Source organism: Pan troglodytes, chromosome 4, assembly GCF_028858775.2.
Source record: "Pan troglodytes isolate AG18354 chromosome 4, NHGRI_mPanTro3-v2.0_pri, whole genome shotgun sequence".
Taxonomy (NCBI): Eukaryota; Metazoa; Chordata; class Mammalia; order Primates; family Hominidae; genus Pan; species Pan troglodytes.
Genome location: NC_072402.2, coordinates 132034238 through 132053223, shown reverse-complemented (window position 1 = coordinate 132053223; position 18986 = coordinate 132034238). Strand labels below are relative to the sequence as shown.

The window sequence follows — 18986 nt, the reverse complement described above, 5'->3', positions numbered from 1 at the left end:
GCTGCCCAGGCTGGAGTGCAGTGTTGCAATCTCAGCTCAGTGCAACCACCACCTCCCAGGTTCAAGTGATTCTCGTGCCTAGCCTCCTGAGTAGCTGGGACTACAGATGCCCACCACCACGCCTGGCTAATTTTTGTATTTTTAGTAGAGACGGGGGGGGTGGTTCCACCATTTTGGCCAGGCTGATTTCGAACTCCTGACCTCAGGTGATCCACCTGTCTCAACCTCCCAAAGTGCTGGGATTACAGGCGTGAGCCATTGCAGCTGGCTGCAAAGGATAAATTTTTTATTAGCTCAATGTTGTTGAAATGTTAGAACAGTATTTGAGAAATTTGTTTAGTATATGACCTGGGGTAAATTGCCTTTCTATGTTTCTCCATGATCATTTACCCATATAGTAGCAGAAATTTTATATGTATTTTGGGCATCCAAGGATTAAATATATAAGATTTATAGGCTGGGCACAGTGGCTCACACCTGTAATCCCAGCACTTTGGGAAGCCAAGGTGGGCGGATCACCTGAGGTCAGGAATTTGAGACCACCCTGGCCAATATGGCAAAACCCCATCTCTATTAGCCAGGCGTGGTGGCTCATGCCTGTAATCCCGGCTACTTGGGAGGCTGAGGCAGGAAAATCACTTGAAACCGGGAGGCGGAGGTTGCAGTGAGCCGAGATCGCGCCACTGCACTCCAGCCTGGGTGACAGAGTGAGACTCCATCTCAAAAAAAAAAAAAAAATTTATAAACTTAAGATTTATATCAGAATGAAACACACTTTTGTCTTGAATAAATGTTATGTTTCTTTGAAGAACAGTGACACCTTGTGAAAAGTTAATATAATAGCAAGAGTATCATCCTTGTACAGTTCAAGAGGAATTATCTGATCCACTTAACAGTTACACTGAGAATAATAAAATAAAATAAAATAAAATAAATGTCTTATTTTAATACTTAGTAGACTATGTGTAAAGTTATAAAACAAATAATTTACCATATTTTACCATTACAACACATAATTTATTTTGTTCCTTTGTAATAAACTGAGAAACTGACTTAGTGGATTTCTATTTGAAATTCTTGGAAAGGAAAGTAAAATTTCAAAGTAGGAATAACAAATTTTCATTGTTTTGTATATTTTTGCAAAAGTTAAACAGATAAAAATGCTGAAGAGGGAGTCAAAGAAAACAGAGTCATCTAAGATACCAACTTTACTTAACGTGGATCAAAATCAAGAAAAACAAGAGGTAACTCTTTTTGTATATAGCTTTTACTAAGGCATGTTGTTTAGAGGACTTGACTCAGTGTATAAATTTAGTTATTACTATTGGAAAGCTATATAAAAATTCAAAATTTTATAATCTTTGAACTCAAGAAACAGATCTATATTTTCCTAGAATAACCCATTAATAAAAGTTTCTAAAAGTTATTTTTTGGTGGGTAATGTTGAATGATTAGAATGCATGGCACCCAGGGAAAATAGTATCTGTATTGTGTGTAGTGTCAGATATCAGGCAGGTAAGTCAGACTAGTGAAAACGAATAATGATATAAATATATGTTTATATGGCCACAAGCATGTGTGTCTTTGCCTTTAAGCCTCTTCCTTCCTTTGTTTTCTCTCCAGTTTATTCCCTTATCTCTGCTGTCTGCCTGCTGTCCTATTTTCACAAACATTTGCTCTCAGCTAACTATCAGGTAATCTTGTTGAAATATTCCCAGTCCCTACCCACCAGAGAGATTCTCAAATTTTATTTGAAAATCTTGAAGCCTGTAATATCCAAGTGAATGCTCTATAAAGACAGTCTTTTAAGAGAAAGAGATTGTGCTGAGCACCCACTGAATTAAATCATATCGATGGCCTCCTATTCTACACTTGTGAGGTCATCTCTGTATGTGATTTATCAACTTCTGTTTTTGTGTTTGTTTGTTTGTTTGTTTGTTTTTGAGACGGAGTCTCTCTCTGTCGCCCAGGCTGGAGTGCAGTGGCGCGATCTCGGCTCACTGCAACCTCTGCCTCCCGGGTTCATGCCTTTCTCCTGCCTCAGCCTCCCAAGTAGCTGGGACTACAGGCACACGCCACCACACCCAGCTATTTTTTTTAAAAAATATTTTTAGTAGAGACGGGGTTTCACTGTGTTAGCCAGGATGGTCTCGATCTCCTGACCTCGTGATCCGCCCGCCTGGGCCTCCCAAAGTGCTGGGATTATAGGCATGAGCCGCCGCATCTGGCCCAACTTCTGTTTTTTTAAAAAATAAAATTTATTACAGTTTTACTCATGATAAAATTAGTAAATACTTATTAAGAAAATTTGAAGAAATTAAAAATATTTTTAAAAATCTGAAACTCTGTAAGAAGGCATTTTAACAAGGCTACTTGATCTCTATAATATTTGGATAAGAGGGTTATCAGACACTATTAGATGTATTCTCACTGTGACATTTAGGGCTATCTCTTTAGTCTTGGCCTAGAGCTTGTTAAGAACTCCACAGTCCACTTTGCAGAGAAGAAATGTTGTAGAACAAGAATGCCATTAGGCCGGGCACAGTGGCTCACACCTGTAATCCCAGCACTTTGGGAGGCTGAAGAGGGTGGATCACCTGAAGTCAGGAGTTCAAGACCAGCCTGGCCAATGTGGTGAAACCCCGTCTCTACTAAAAATACAAAAATTAGCTGGGTGTGGTGGCTCATGCCTGTAATCCCAGCTACTCGGGAGGCTGAGGCAGGAGAATTGCTTGAACCTGGGAGGTGGAGGTTGCGCAGTGAGCCGAGATCAAACCATTGCACTCCAGCCTAGACAACAAGAGTGAAACTCCGTTTAAAAAAAAAAAAAAATCCATTAATAGTCATCTTTCAGTTCATTATAAAAAGTAATAAGGTGGCTTTAAACTTTTAAATTTGGGTGACATACTCATGTCACAGCACGTTGCACAGCATACCATTTGCACATTTTTTCAATCATTGGGTGAGTTAGGGCTCCTGAGGTAGGCAGACTATTAATGTGCCTCATGTGTTTATCCCATTGTCCTGTGAGAGTCCCCAGGAACTAAAATTACTTTCTAGTCCAGGAAAAAAGGAACTCTGCAGGAAAAAAAAGACCCTTCTGTGATTTTTAGGATAAATAATAAATTAAGGAGGGAAAACATCTTCTTGTTCATATGATATAGAACTCCAGAAAAAATGAAGTCATCAGTGTTGATTATAGTTTATTTGTACTGCTTATTCAAATGCAGCTCTGACAAGTGACTGAAATTGCATAAAAGGCCAGTACAACTGGTTTTAATAAATGTCAGAATTAAGAACATTTCTTAAATTTTGAGCCTGTAGTTTATTTTAGAGCATGAAAGAATATGACATATTTTTAAAAACATAAGATAGGGAATTGCTAGTTATTTTTTCTATTCTTGGCTCTGTATTGACTTGGTTTTCGAATTATACAATCAGATCCAAGCACTTCTCAGGTTTACTTTATTTTTTATTATTTATTTATTTATTTATTTATTGAGACAGAGTCTCACTCTGCCACCTAGGCTGGAGTACAGTGGTGTGATCTTAGCTCACTGCAACCTCCACCTCCTGGGTTCAAGCAATTTTCCTGTCTCAGCCTCCTGAGTAGCTGGGATTACAGGTGCCCGCCACCATGCCTGGCTAATTTTTGTATTTTGAGTAGAGACGGGGTTTCACCATGTTGTCCAGGCTGGTCTCGAACTCCTGACCTCAGGTAATCTGCCTGCCTCGGCCTCCCAAAGTGCTGGGATTACAGGTGTGAGCCACCACGCCCTGCCAGGTTTACTTTTTAAACTCTTTCAGCTATCTCAAATGTGCGTGCATGCATTGAATAGGTTCTATAACCAGAGAGAGACTAAATTACTGGGAATGAGTGAGTTAGGCAAGAGAGAAAAGAGTCCATACAAAGGCCACCTTTTGTTTTGTTGGATGATAATGATAAGGAATACATTGCTAAATAGTTTCCCTGTACCTTATGAAACAACCCATAGGGGCAAAGTACAAGTATTTATCTCTGGCTGTATTTCCTTAGCCAAAGACTCACCATGTCCTCAATTAAAGACCTGTTTCTATTTACTTTTTAGAATACAGGAAATGCACAAACTGAAAGGAAGAAGAACTTGCCAGATGTAGAGTAGAAAATGCAGCAGCTGAAAATTCAGGGAATCCCAGAATCACTGTATGGTTTTTAAAAAATCCTTTTTATTAATGTTACATACACAAAAATGCTAACTAGATAATTTTACAGGTATATCGTAAATCCTGTTAGTTATATGTACATTCACCTAAATTTGTTTTTAAATTTATTAATCTTTAAATTATTCATGTTTTCTTAATTTGAACATGAATTTATAAAAACTACCTGACTGGTACATCCTAATAAAATTGCAGCTTACATTTAGTCATATAATTTTATTTGATCACCTATTATTTCAATCATACTTGATGAGTGGTCATTCTTAGCATTGGTTTAGGGCTTTATAATTACAGAAGGAAAAGTTTCTAAATATGTGATAAAGTAAGATCCTGATGTCTGGGAACACCAAACATTTCTGAGCAAACAAATATACTTGATAACCATGTAACATGGGTTTGGCTTTACACTGAACTTTCTGGAGCAGCATTTAAACATATCATGAAGATTGTTTAAAAGGATGGAAATTGGTGGGGCATGGTGGCTCGCGCCTGTAATCCCAGCACTTTGGGTGGCCGAGGCAGGTGGATCATGAGGCCAGGAGTTCGGGACCAGTCTGGCCAGCATGGTGAAACCCCATCTCTACTAAAAATGCAAAAAATTAGCCGGACATTGTGGCGTGCACCTGTAATCCCAGCTACTCAGAGGTGGAGGCAGGAGAATTACTTGAACCCGGGAGGCGGAGGTTGTAGTGAGCCGAGATCATGCCACTGCACTCCAGCCTGAGCAACAGGGCGAGACTCCATCCCGCTGCCCCCCGCAAAAAAAAAGATGGAAGTTGAGCAAGGCATTGAAGCAAATCTTTTGGCTTGACTAGCATGTTTATAATTTAGTAATTTACATGTAATTTAGCATTAATAAAGTCAGAGTTTTGGTAGCATATATTTACATTCCAGTCCCTGATTCTTACTAGCTTGGTTTCTAATTTTAGGGTGGAGATGGCCATTGTGAGGGGAAGAATTTGAAGAGAAACAGGTTTTTTTTCTGGTAGTGTCTTTTCTTTTAAATAGTCCAAAAAATACAAGATGACAACTCTTCCCGTTTTATTTATCTACAATAGAAATGTGATGTGAGTTGTTGTTAAGACAGCCATCCATGTGCATGAGCATCATCCAGCTTTTTTTGTTAGCAAAACATTTACTGTTTTCTTTTCCCTTTTAAGACTCTGTTGATGTGATAATTTGATTTGGAATTATAAAGTCATCTCTTCTCTGCCTACTTCTTTTTTTTGCCATGATTACTGAGTGGATAACACAAGCCGTGACATGATACAAACTGTACTTATACTTAATGATTTCTGCCTTCTTGTAGCCACATAACCTCGAGTCAGTTATCTCCTATAACACACAGGCCTCTTTAAATGAGTTCTTAATAAAATATTTGAGCCGTTGTTTTAAAAGCTGTTCATGGCTGGGTGCGATGGCTCATGCCTGTAATCCCAACACTTTGGGAGGCTGAGGCAGGCGGATCACTTGAGGTCAGGAGTTCGAAAGCAGCCTGACCAACACGGTGAAACACCATCTCTACTAAAAATGCAAAAATTAGCTGGGTGTGGTGGTGCACAGCTGTAATCCCAGCTACTCAGGAGGCTGAGACAGGAGAATCGCTTGAATCCGGGAGGCCAAGGTTGCAGAGAGCCAAGATCATGCCATTGCACTCCAGCCTGGGAGATAAGAGCGAGGCTCTGTCTGAAAACACACACACACACACACACACACACACAAGCTATTAATGGTTGGGCACAGTGGCTCACGCCTGTAATCCAGCACTTTGGGAGGCTGAGGTGGGCAGATCACCTGAGGTCGGGAGTTTGAGACCAGCCTGACCAACATGGAGAAACCCCATCTCTACTGATAATACAAAAATTAGCCGGGCGTGGTGGCACATGCCTGTAATCCCAGCTACTCGGGAGGCTGAAGCACGAGAATCGCTTGAACCCGGGAGGCGGAGGTTGTGGTGAGCCGAGATCGTGCCATTGCACTCCAGCCTGGGCAACGAGAGTGAAACTCCGTCTCAAAAAAAAAAAAAGAAAGAAAAAAAGAAAGAAAAAACTATTCATTACATTACATGGTTAAAAATATGTTCTGTTGGTCAGCAATGAAAGCACTTATTTATAATTTAGCAGCATCTCTGGTCTAAAAATAAAGAAAATATATAATGTTTATAAAATATTTAAAAATAATGTGGTATTCAAATGTTAAATTGTTTTATCTGTGATCTGAGGAACCAAAATAGATGCCGCTTTATCAACTAAGATGGACCCTAACATTAAGGAAACAAAAATTACCTCTGGGTTGAGGGTTTAGGGCTCAGCTCGCATGACAACTTTCTAAATTCCTAGGCTGTAAGAAAAATCACACTCTTGCTGGGCACGGTGGCTCACGCCTAAAATCCCAGCACTTTGGGAGGCCAAGGCAGGCGGATCACCTGAGGTCAGGACTTCGAAACCAGCCTGACCAACATGGCAAAACCCTGTCTCTAGTAAAAATACAAAAATTAGCCAGGTGTGGTGGTGCACGCCTGTAATCCCAGCTACTCGGGAGCCTGAGGCAGGAGAATCGCTTGAACCCGGGAGGCAGAGGTTGCAGTGAGCTGGATGGGGCCACTGCACTCCAGCCTGGAAGACAAGAGTGAGACCAAGTCTCAAAAAAAAAAAAAAAAAGAAAGAAAAGAAAAAGAAAAACCACACTCTTCCTAAACTCCCTAACAACAGGAGCTGTCAGGCAAATTCCTAATCCTGATTTACAACCTAGACTACTACACCTCTGAATGAACAGAGATCCGTGTGTGTGTGTGCGTGTGTCTGTGTGTGTGTGTGTGTGTGTTTGTGTGTGTGTAGAGACAGGGTCTTGTTCTGCTGCCCAGGCTGGTCTTGAACTCCTGACCTCAAGCAGTCCTTTCACCTTGGCCTCCCAAAGTTTTGGGATTACAAGCATGAGCCAGCACGCCTTGACGCAAACATTCTTTCCTGATAAGCAACTATAGACCTTAAGTAAGTTTCAGCCAGTTTATAGAGGCTGCACAAACTGTCTTTATGTCTTATAGTTCACCTTTTGATGTAAAGAGACAAATTCTACCTCATCTTAATGCTTAAAGTCCCATTCCAAAGTGAACATGGGATGTATATTATATTTATATGTGTTTGCCCATTGCACATGTGCTCTGTTCCTCTCACAAATATGTAAAACTTTCCCTGCAAATCTGCTGAATATGTATGACTCTCTTGTGTTGTACAGGCCGTGTAAAGCATAAAACCCAACCTGCTGTTTTCCTCTTTGAAGAGAAAGCACCTTCAGTCCATGCTGGAGATTGTCTTTTCCTGGTTTGCAAACTGGTATCACCAATAAAATTCCTTTTTTCTACTATTTAGCCATCTTGGTGGTCTTTTGGATGACATATTCTCTTAAATAATTGTCAGCACTCAGCTGGGTGCGGTGGCTCACGCCTGTAATCCCAGCACTTTGGGAGGCCGAGGCAGGCGGATCACGAGGTCAGGAGATTGAGACCATCCTGGCTAACATGGTGAAACCCCGTCTCTACTAAAAAATACAAAAAATTAGCTGGGTGTGGTGGTGGGCACCTGTCGTCCCAGCTACTTGGGAGGCTGAGGCAGGAGAATGGCGTGAACCCGGAAAGTGGAGGTTGCAGTGATCTGAGATTGTGCCAGTGCACTCCAGCCTGGGCATCAGAGCGAGACTCCATCTAAAAAAATAAAAAATAAAAAATTGTCAGCATTCTTCTAGTTTCCTGGTTCCATCTGATAATGCCTTCTATGTGGTACAGACTTTTTCTATTTCATAAAGTATACAATGTACAACCCAGCACTACCAAAATTCTGAATCTTCCTGTTCTTCAAAAAATAATAAAATTGGATTAACTGGTGTTTTACCAGGACTCTACCTCATTTTATATTTACTAAAGAAACATGAAAAACAAAGGAAAACATAACTTATTATAATATTGTGATCTCTGTTAATCTCAAAAAAGCTTGATTAGAATTGATAGCTGAGGACATTATACATAATATACCTTTCTAACAGACTCCCTGGTGGCCTCAGCAACTATTAGGTTGGTGCAAAAGTAATTGCTTCTCTAGGGAAATCAAGAGTTATTCCTGTGGTAGGTTCAACAGGTATAAATCTGCTGATTGCCTGTTGTATTTATATATTTGTTGATCCTTACTCCAATGTCAAAGATTGTCCATTTTCAGGAGTCAATTTCTACAAAAATGCCTACTGGAATTTTGATGGGATTGTTTTAAATCTATACATCAATTTGAGAATGGATATCTTAACAATATCAAGGCCAGGCATGGTGGCTCGCACCTGTCATCCTGGCATTTCAGGAGGCCGAGGCAGGCAGATCACTTGAGGTCAGGAGTTGAAAGCAGCCTGGCCAACATGGTGAAACACTGTCTCTACTAAAAATTTAAAAAATTAGCTGTATGTGGTGGCAGGCACCTGTAATCCCAGCTACTTGGGAGGCTGAGGCAGGATAATTGCTTGAACCCAGGAGGTGGAGGTTGCAGTGAACCGAGATTGCGCCACTTCACTCCAGCCTAGGCAACAGACTGAGACCCCATCTCAAAAAAAAAAAAAAAAGAAAAGAAAAAAGAAAAAAAAATCAAGTCTTCCAATTCACGAGCATGATACAAACTCTTTATTTAGATCTTCTCTAATTTTCCTCCTCAATATTTTATAGTTTTCTGTAGCAATCTGATACATCATTTGTTAAATTTATTTTTATATATTTTGGTTTTTGATGCTGCTGTAAATGGTATTGCTTTTTAAAATCTCATCTTCCAGTTATTTGTTGCCAATATACAGAAGTACAATTTGTTTTTCTGTGTTGATCTTGTATCCTGAGACCTTGCTAAATTCACTTATTAGTTCTGGTAAGTTTCTGTTTTTCCTTCTTTCTCTCCTGACTCCCTCCCTTCCTTCCTTCCTACCTTCCTTTCTTCTTCTCCTTCATCTTCTTTGTTTATTCTTAGGATTTCCTATATAAATTGGCCTATATAGGAAGCCTTCCTATATAGGCAATCATGACATCTGCAGATAATAATAGTTTCGCTTTTTCTTTTCCAGTGTTTATGCCTGTGTTACTTTTTCTTGCCTTATTGCACTGGCTGGTATTTGTGATACAATTTTGAGCAGAAGTCATGACAGTGGACATTTGCTTTTTTCCTGTAGCAGAGGGAAAGCATTTTTATTCCATTAAGTATGATGCTAGCTATAGGTCTTATGTAGATTACTTTTATTAGATTGAGGAAAGTTCCCTCTCTTCTAGTTTCCTGAGAGTCTTTACCATGAATGGGTGTTGAATTTTGTCAAATGCCCTTTCTTCATCTACTTAGATGGTCTTATGATTTTCCTCCTTCATTCTGTTAATGTGAATTATATTAATTGAAATTTGAACGTTAAACCAACCCTACATTCCTGGGATTAAAATCCATTTGATTCTTTTTATGTATTATTGGATTCAATTGATAAATATTTTATTTCATTAATTTTTTCGAGACAGAGTCTTACTCTGTGGCCCAGGCCGGAGTGCAGCAGTGTGATTATAGCTCACTGTAATCTTGAACTCCTAGGCTCAAGCAATCCTCCCACCTCAGTCTCCCAAGTAGTCACTGCAGCCATGTGCTCCATGCCCAGCTAATTTTCATTTTCTTATTTTTGTTGAGATGGAGTCTTGCTTTGTTGTCCAAGCTGGTCTTAAACTCCTGGCCTCAAGCTGTCCTTCTGCTTAAGCCTCTCAAAGGCTGGGATTATAGGCTGAATCACTGTACCTGGCCTATTTTATTAAAAAAATTTTTTTTTGTAGAGACAAGTTCTTACTCTGCCACCCAGGCTGGAATGCAGTGGCACAATCATAGCTCACTGCAGCCTTGAACTCCTGGGCTCAAGCCGTCCTCCCAACTCAGCCTCCCAAGTAGCTAGGACTACAGGTGTACACCGCCATATCCAGCTAATATTTAAATTTTATTTTTGTAGAGTCAGGGTCTTGCTATGTTGCCCCAGTTGGTCTTGAACTCCTGGCCTCAAGTGATCCTCCCACCTCGGCCTTCCAAAGCACTGAAATGGTTAATATTTTATTAAGGATTTTGGCATCTATATTAATGAAGGATTTTGGTTCATTTTTTTCTTGTATTGTCCTTGTCTAGTTTTATTATCTTTGTTAATGTTGCTTATAAAATGAATTAGGAAGTATTCTCCTGCCCCCCAGCACTCCCCCATTTCCTGAATTTGTGTAGGATTGATTTTATTTCCTCCTTAAATGTTTGTTAGAAATTGGCAGTGAGAGGCCAGGCGTGGTGGCTCACACCTGTAATCCCAGCATTTTGGGAGGCCGAGGCGGGCAGATCACCTGACATTGGGAGTTTGAGACCAGCCTGACCAACATGGAGAAACCCCGTGCCTACTAAAAATACAAAATTAGCTGGGCGTGGTGGCGCATGCCTGTAATCCCAGCTACCTGGGAGGCTGAGGCAGGAGAACTGCTTGAACCTGGGAGGCAGAGGTTGTGGTGAGCCGAGATCATGCCATTGCACTCCAGCCTGGGCAAAAAGAGTGAAACTCCGTCTCAAAAAAAAAAAAAAAAAAAAAGAAGAAATTGGCAGTGAGGCCAACAGGGCCTGGAGTTTTCGCTGTGAAAGGATCTTAATATACAAATTTAATTTCCTTACATTTATTTAATAGAGATATTCAGATTTTCTTTTCTTCCTTGTATCCATTTGTTTGCTTCTTTCAAGGAATAGATTCATCCCAACTAAGTTGCTGGTTGTATTGGCATAAAATTGTTTAATATTTTCCTTTGTTATCATTTTTAAGTTGGTGGATCTATGGTGATGTTCCCTTTATCATTCCTGTTATTGATAATTTGTGTTTTCTCTCTTCCTTTTTTTTATTGGTAAGTCTAGATAGAGGTTTATCAACTTTGCTAATCTTTTCAAAGAACTGCTTTTTGTTTTATTATTTCTATTGTTTGTTTTCTATTTTATTGAGTTATGTTCTTATATTTATTATTTCTTCTTTCTATTTATTTTGGTTTTAATTTGCTCTTCTTTTTCTAGCTTCTGAGGGTGGAGGCTGCGGTCATTGATTTGAGACCTTTCTTTTCTAATATGAGCATTTAAAACTTTAAATTTCCTTTTATAGCTGCTTCCTACAAATTTAAATGTTGTTATCCTATCATCAGTGAAAGTATTTCCCAACTTTCTTTTTTATTTTTTATTTGATCCATTTATTTAGAAATCTGTTTTTAATTACCATCTATTTGGAGGTGTTCCAAATATCTTTCTGTTACTGATTTTTAATTCAATTTCAATGTGGTCAGAGAATATACTCTATATTATGTTAATCCTTCTAAATCCATTGATTCTTGTTTAATATCCTAGCATATGGTCTATCTTAGTGGATATTTGTACTTGAGAAGAATGTATATTCTGCTGAAAATGGGTGTAGCATTCCATAAATGTCAATTAGGTCAAGTTGGTTGATGGTACATTTAAATATCATATCTTTACTGATTTTCAGTTTATTTTTTGAATCAATTACTGAGGGAAGACTGTTGAAATCCTCAGTTATAATCGTGGATTTGTCTGTTGCTCTTTTCATCAGTTGCTTTATGTATTTTGAAGCTCTATTATTAGCTGCATATATATTTAGAGCTATAATATTTCTGATAAAATTGACCCTTACCTGTTATCACATGCCTGAAAACAGTTGTTTTATATATTTTATACAGTTTTATTATTATTTAAGGTAAAGCTGATACATGTTACTCCAACATGGCTATCACTAGAAGCTCAGTTAAAGAGTTCCTTTTTTTTTTTTTTTTGAGACAGAGTCTCGCTCTGTCACCCAGGCTGGAGTGCAATGGCATGATCTTGGCTCACTGCAACCTCTGCCTCCCAGGTTCAAGCGATTCTCCTGTCTCAGCCTCCCAAGTAGCTGGGATTACAGGTGTACGCCACCATGCCCAGCTACTTTTGTATTTTTAGTAGAGACGAGGTTTCACCATATTGGCCAGGCTCGTCTCGAACTCCTGACCTCAGGTGATCTATCTGCCTGCCTCAGCCTCCCAGAGTGCTGGGATTACAGGCGTAAGCCACTGTCCCCAGCCTGGTTAGTTTCTCTTAATAATAGTTTGATGAATCTGTAAACAATGGGAAAGCAAGAGATATGATGTTTTCGTAGTTCACACATTTGGGTTCACTTCTTAGACCTCTTCTCTTTTTTGTCTATATTCCCCGGGTAATTTTATCCAGACACATAACCTTGAATACCATTTATATGCTGATGATTCTGAAATCTCTCCTTCCAGCCTGGACTTCACCCACAAACTCCAAACTCAGATTTCCAATTACCCATTCAACAGCTATATTAAAATATATAATAGGTATCTCAAACTTAACATATCCAAAATTAAAGTCCTGATCTCTTCCTCACTCCATATGCTTCCTTGAGTGTTTTCTGCATGTTAGTTAAGGGTAACTCCATTCTTCTAATTGCTCAAGAGAAAAATCTTGGAGTAATCCTCAACTCCTCTCTTTTCTTATACCCTACATCATCCTTTCAGCTCTATTTTCAAAATATTTCCAGGATTTGACCACCTTATACCCCTTCACTGCTATTCACAACATCTCTTGTCTGGATTTTGTAGAAGTCTCCTAACTGATCTCCTGCCTTCACCTCTGTTCAACCTTCAGTTTCTTGTTCTTCAGTTTCTTCAGTTTCAATGCACTGCCTGGGTGTTCTTAATAAAATTTAAGTCAGATTGTGTGTGGTGGCTCACACTTATAATCCCAACACTTTGGGAGGCTGAGGTAAAAGGATCCCTTGAGGCCAGGAGTTTGAGATCAGCCTGGGCAATATAGCAAGACCCCATCTCTACAAAAAAATTAAAAAAAAAAACTTAAATCAGATGATGTCATTGCTCTGCCCAAAACCCTCATGGCTTCCCACTTCACTCAGAGTAAAAGCCACAGACATCACAATAACTTACACAGCCCTACACAGTATGCCTCTCCCCTTCTTTGACACCATTGGTTATTTTCCTCCCTATTGCTCACTCTGTTCCAGGCCCACTGGCCCCTTTACAATTCCTGCAGCACAATGGTTATGCTTCTGCCTTAGAAACTTTGCTCTTGCTGTTTCCTTTGCCTAGAAAATCTCTTTCCTCATGCATCTACACGATTTCTTTCTTCACCTCCTTCCAGTTCAAGACAAACCCTTTTTTTTTTTTTTTTTTTTGAGACAGAGTCTCACTCTGTCACCAGTCTGTAGTACAGTGGTGCAATCTCGGCTCACTGCAACTTCCCGACTCCCTGGTTCAAGCGATTCTCCTGCCTCAGCCTCCCGAGTACCTCGGATTACAGGCATGTGCCACCATGCCCAGCTAATTTTTGTATTTTTAGTAGAGATGGGGTTTCACCATGTTGGCCAGGAGGGTCTTGATCTCTTGACCTTGTGATTTGCCTGCCTCAGCCTCCCAAAGTGCTGGGATTACGGGTGTGAGCCACTGCGCCTGGCCAAGGCAAAGTTTTAACGTCTTGTTCACTGCTGTATTCTCCATGCTTAGAACAATGCATAACATATATTGGCACACATTAACATTTGCTTTGTGACGAATGAATGGATTTATTAAGCACTCCACATAGTAAGTCACTTGAGGAAAAAAAACAGAAGAATGAAATATAATTTTACCGGTGGGGTAGAATATGCACTGTGTATCATGTTAGTATTAATTTCATTTTCTGGATAACAGTACTTTGTATTGATTGTTTCCAGTAGCTGTTACATGGTCTGTATGCCCCTCTTGCTCAAGAGAGTGAGGATGATCCTGAAATTCTCTTCGAAGTCAGATTATCATAGTCTCCTCCAGAGGGAGCCCACAGTCCAGCATTTTCAAGAGCTGGAGTCACCCTCTGACTCTAACAGAGGACAAGCCATTTGGTCTCCTGTTGGACGAACTAATGTATGAAGACGGGGTGCTAATACAGCTGTGCTTTTTGGTCTAAATCCCCTAGATGAGAAATGCAACAAAAGTGCAAGCTAGGAATTTGGTTTCCTCAGATGAATGACTCCAAAGTCTCGGGACATTTCAAACCAAGACCTAGATTATACACATTTCAGGCAACATTTACTCTTGGGCATCTCTGAGTAATTTCTTTGTGGCTACTCATTATTACATTGAACAGTACTATTATAATGTTAAAAGCATCTGATGCCTCATGAAATTACTTTAACAACAGGATTTATTATATAATAATTCTGCCATCAATATTGTTGGATTCCTTGGATTGTTGTTGAGTTTGGAAAATTGGTTTCTTTAATTTCTCTCTATTTTTCAAATAGAAAATGTGATGGTATTAGAATATTTATTGAAAGTGTACCTGCAAACTCCTGGGGATTTTTTCTTTTCTTTTTCTTTCCTTTTTTTTTTTTTTTAATGAGACAGGGTCTTGCTCTGTTGTCTAGGCTGAACTACAGTAACATGATCATAACTTACTGCAGCCTCAAATTCCTGGGCTCAAGCAATCCTCTTGCCTCAGCCTCCTGGATAGCTGGGAGTACAGGTGTTCACCACCATGCTGGGCTCATTTTTAAATTTTTCATACAGACAGGGCCTCACTATATTGGCCAGGCTGGTTCTTTTTTTTAAAAAAAAGTTTATTGAACAAACATTCCATTTTTATTTAAAGTCACATATTATGAGAGTCCAGATTAGTATCAGATTACCTGAGTTAGAAGGCAGATGCTTTTATCACCTCTTCATTGGAAACCTGTTTGGTGCTTTGCTGCCTCAGTTTTCCCAGCTGGATAATGGGGACAAAACAGCTTATCCTAGAGATATTGTGAGGACTCAAGGTTTAACACACACAGGACACAGTGGGTTTGTAGTGATGAAATTTAGTAGTTCACTGGGTCTCTGTGTCTTCTTCAAGGATGAAGAATTATGGTCTTTAAGTTTTGTTATGTGAGTTATCTGAGTTTATCCTGACTTAATTCCCTTTGGGAATAAATTAGGTCTGAAAGTGTCCTCTACTCTTGTTGCATACTGCCTGTGAAACTCCTAGGGTATCTGTGCACTGGTCACCATTTATTTAGACATAAAGTTGGCATGAGTTATCTGTTCTGCAGGCATAAAGTGTTTCATTAAATACAAGAAAAAACATGGCATTTACAGTTTTAAAAGAGAACTGTATAATGTGTCTGCTATTGTGGTTGGGAAGAAAATTAATCTCTGGAGACCCAGTTAGAGTTGTACCATGTCAAAAAAGAGATACTAGTACTGTAATTCTTTTCCATCCTGAGAAAAGCAAGTTTAGCTCAACACTTTCCAACTTTTATCATTTGGGGTTACATTGGATTTTCTCAGAGTTTTTGAGTGTTAGTGGAGTTTTAAAAGTAAAGTTACAGGCCAGGCTTGGTGGCTCATGCCTATAATCCCAGCACTTTGGGAGGCCAAGGCGGGCAGATCACCTGAGGTCAGGAGTTCGAGACCACCCTGACCAACATGGAGAAACCCTGTCTGTACTAAAAATACAAAATTAGCCGGGTGTGGTGGCACATGCCTGTAATCCCAGCTACTCAGGAGGCTGAGGCAGGAGAATCACTTGAACCTGGGAGGCAGAGGTTGTGGTGAGCTGAGATCGCACCATTGCACTCTAGCCTGGGCAACAAGGGTGAAACGCCATCTCAAAAAAAAAAAAAAAAAAAAAAGTAAAGTTACAAACATAGCTGTGGTAAGGTGTCGAGAAGATGAGTTACTGGTTAATTTAGGCAGATCCAGGTTTTATGGAAGCTGATACTTTTAAATGAGGGCGCTTTTTGAGGAGAAAACACAAAATTTCAAAGGCAAAATTAGAAGGGCTGTTTCCATGGCTTTGGGTGCAGCCTGTGCAAGTGAGGGACTACATTGGCTTTCAACAAATATGCCTCTGCTGATAGGATTGCTCCTATTTGGTTCTCCATGGCCACCAAAACTCATGCAAACAAGTAGGTTATGGCAATGGCAGTGGCAGGGGCAGCTGAATTGGCAATCAATTGGCCAAGTCTTGAAATCTGTTGGGTAGCATCCATGTGATGATTGGGAGTCTTGGCTCTAAGTCCTTTGACCACGTGAAGTTGTCATAAGTGAAAGGGGATACAACTGGTTGCTCAGTGGGTTGCTGCTGTGTGGCACTCATTACCTTTCCTTTGGAAGAAGGAACACAGAATATAGTCACAAGGATAGGGAACACTCTCCTGTGTTTAACACCCCTTGAAGAATAAAATTAAAATTTGATCCATTAAATAATTGAGTCAGGGTTCTGTTTTCACCAGAGTAATAAAAACTTGCTTTTGATGGGCACCAGTTATCACCTAATTGTCAAATTCAGTGACTTTTTAAAAATCCTTATTTTTCCTGATCTTTGTGTCACATTTCACACCATGAATCATCTTTTCCTCCTCAAAGCGCTCCTTCTTTTTTGTCACATGTCATCATTTTCTTCTTAATTCTAAGTGCTTTTCTGTTCTACTGATAATTTATCTTCCTACCTGTTTCCCTGGCAGTTCTTAAGGCCTCCACTCTTCCCTGTTCCTTGAGACAAGTATGTTACTCTTATAGCTTGGCTACCACCTCTGAGGGTATTACTCCAAAATTTGTAGTTCTTCCACAGACATTTAGCTACAGTCTCTATATGTTTGCTAAATGTTTCTACATTATCCTTTTGCTGTTTCTTCATCCTTACTGATAGGGTTTGGCTGTGTCCCCACACAAATCTCATCTTGAATTCCCACGTGTTGTAGGAGGGACCTGGTGGGAGGTAATTGAATCATGGGGGCAGGTCTTTCCTCTGCTGTTCTCATAATAGTAAGTCTCATGAGATCTGATGGTTATTACAAGGGGGAGTTTTCCTGCACAAGCTCCCTCTCTTTTTGCATGCTGCCATCCATGTAAGACATGACTTGCTGTTCTTTGCCTTCCACCATGATTGTGAAGCCTCCCCAGCCATGTGGAACTGTAAGTCTAATAAACCTCTTTCTTTTGTAAATTGTCCAGTCTCAGGTACGTCTTTATCAGCGGCATGAAGACAGACCAATACAGTGAATTAGTACCAGAAGAGTGGGGCATTGCTGAAAAGATACCCAAAAATGTGGAAGCAACTTTGGAACTGGGTAACAGACAGAGGTTTGAACAGTTTGGAGAGCTCAGAAGAAGACAGGAAAATGTGGGAAAGTTTGGAACTTCCTAGAGACTTGTTGAATGGCTTTGACCAGAAGCTTGATCATGATATGGACAATAAAATCCAAGCTGAGGTGGTCTCAGATAGAGATGAGGAACTTGTTGGGAACTGGAGCAAAGGTGACTCTTGTTATGTTTTAGCAAAGAGACTGGCAGCATTTTGCCCCTGCACTAGAGATTGTGGAACTTTGAACTTGAGAGAGGTGATTTAGGGTAACTGGTGGAAGAAATTTCTTTTTGTTGTTGTTGTTGTTGTTTTTCTTTTTTGAGACAGTCTCACTCTATAACCAGTCTGGAGTGCAGTGGCATGATCTTGGCTCACTGCAACCTGTGCCTACTGGGTTCAAGTGATTCTCCTGCCTCAGCCTCCTGAGTAGCTGGGACTACAGGCATGTGCCACCACACCCACCTAATTTTTGTATTTTTAGTGGAGACAGGGTTTCACCATGTTGGCCAGGATGGTCTCAATCTCTTGACCTCATGATCCACCTGCCTTGGCCTCCCAAAGTGCTGGGATTACAGGCTTGAGCCACCGCACCCAACTGGTGGAAGAAATTTCTAAGCAGCAAAGCATTCAAGAGGTGACTTGGATGCTATTAAAGGCATTCAGTTTTATAAGGGAAGCAGAGCATAAAAGTTCAGAAAATTTGCAGCCTGACAATGCAGTAGATAATAAAATCCCATTTTCTGAGGAGAAATTCAAGCCAGATGCAGAAATTTGCAAAAGCAATGAGGAGCTGACTGTTAATCCCCAAGACAATGGGGAAAATGTCTCCAGGACATGTCAGAGACGTTTGTGGCAGCCCCTCCCTTTACAGACCCAGAGGCCTAGGAGGAAAGGCCCAGGGTCCCCATGCTGTGTGCAGCCAAGGGACTTGGTGCCCTGTGTCCCAGCTGCTCCAGCCATGGCTGAAGGGGGCCAATGTAGAGCTTGGCCTGTGGCTTCAGAGGAGCAAGCCCCAAGCCTTGGCAGCTTCCCTGTAGCGTTGAGCCTGTGAGTGCACAGAAGTCAAGAATTGGGGTTTGGGAACCTCTGCCAAGATTTCAGAGGATGTATGGAAATGCCTGGATGTCCAGGAAGAAGTTTGCTGCAGGGGTGGGGCCCTCATGGAGAACATCTGCTGGGGTAGTGCAAAAGGGAAATGTGGGGTTGGAGCCCCCACACAGAGTCCCTACTGGGGCACCGCCTAGTGGAGCTGTGAGAATAGGGCCACTGTCCTCCAGACCCCAGAATGGTAGACTCACTTGTTACGGGAAGTCAGGGGCCCCAAACGGAGGGACCAGCTGAAGCCATGGCAGAAGAACATAAATTGTGAAGATTTCATGGACATTTATCACTTCCCCAATCAATACTCTTATAATTTCCTATGCCTGTCTTTAATCTCTTAATCCCGTCATCTTCGTAAACTGAGGATGTATGTCGCCTCAGGACTTTGTGATGATTGCGTTAACTGCACAAATTGTTTGTAAAACGTGTGTTTGAACAATATGAAATCTGGGCATCCTAAAAAAGAATAGGATAACAGTGGTTTTCAGGGAACAAGGGAGATAA

At 40.4% G+C, this 18986-nt stretch overlaps 1 protein-coding gene across 41 annotated transcripts in view; it reads left to right on the top strand.

Moving 5' to 3' along the window:
• Positions 1-18986, top strand: part of CDKL3 (cyclin dependent kinase like 3) — a 137812-nt gene that overhangs the window by 67220 nt on the left and 51606 nt on the right. For 8 of the 41 annotated variants that reach the window (XR_010157005.1, XR_008548081.2, XR_010157006.1 and 5 more), the window contains one exon: positions 1147-1244. Coding sequence is in view for 35 of the 41 variants with exons in the window: in XM_016953838.4 (XP_016809327.1) it covers positions 1147-1244 (98 nt within the window). In the remaining 6 variants the exon portion in view is untranslated. Of the gene's footprint in view, positions 1-1146; positions 1245-1623; positions 1695-4088; positions 4413-5129; positions 5419-7434; positions 7570-17251; positions 17387-18986 lie in introns of those variants that run through there. The other 33 variants (XM_063810662.1, XM_063810668.1, XM_063810660.1 and 30 more) reach the window with 17 other exon arrangements.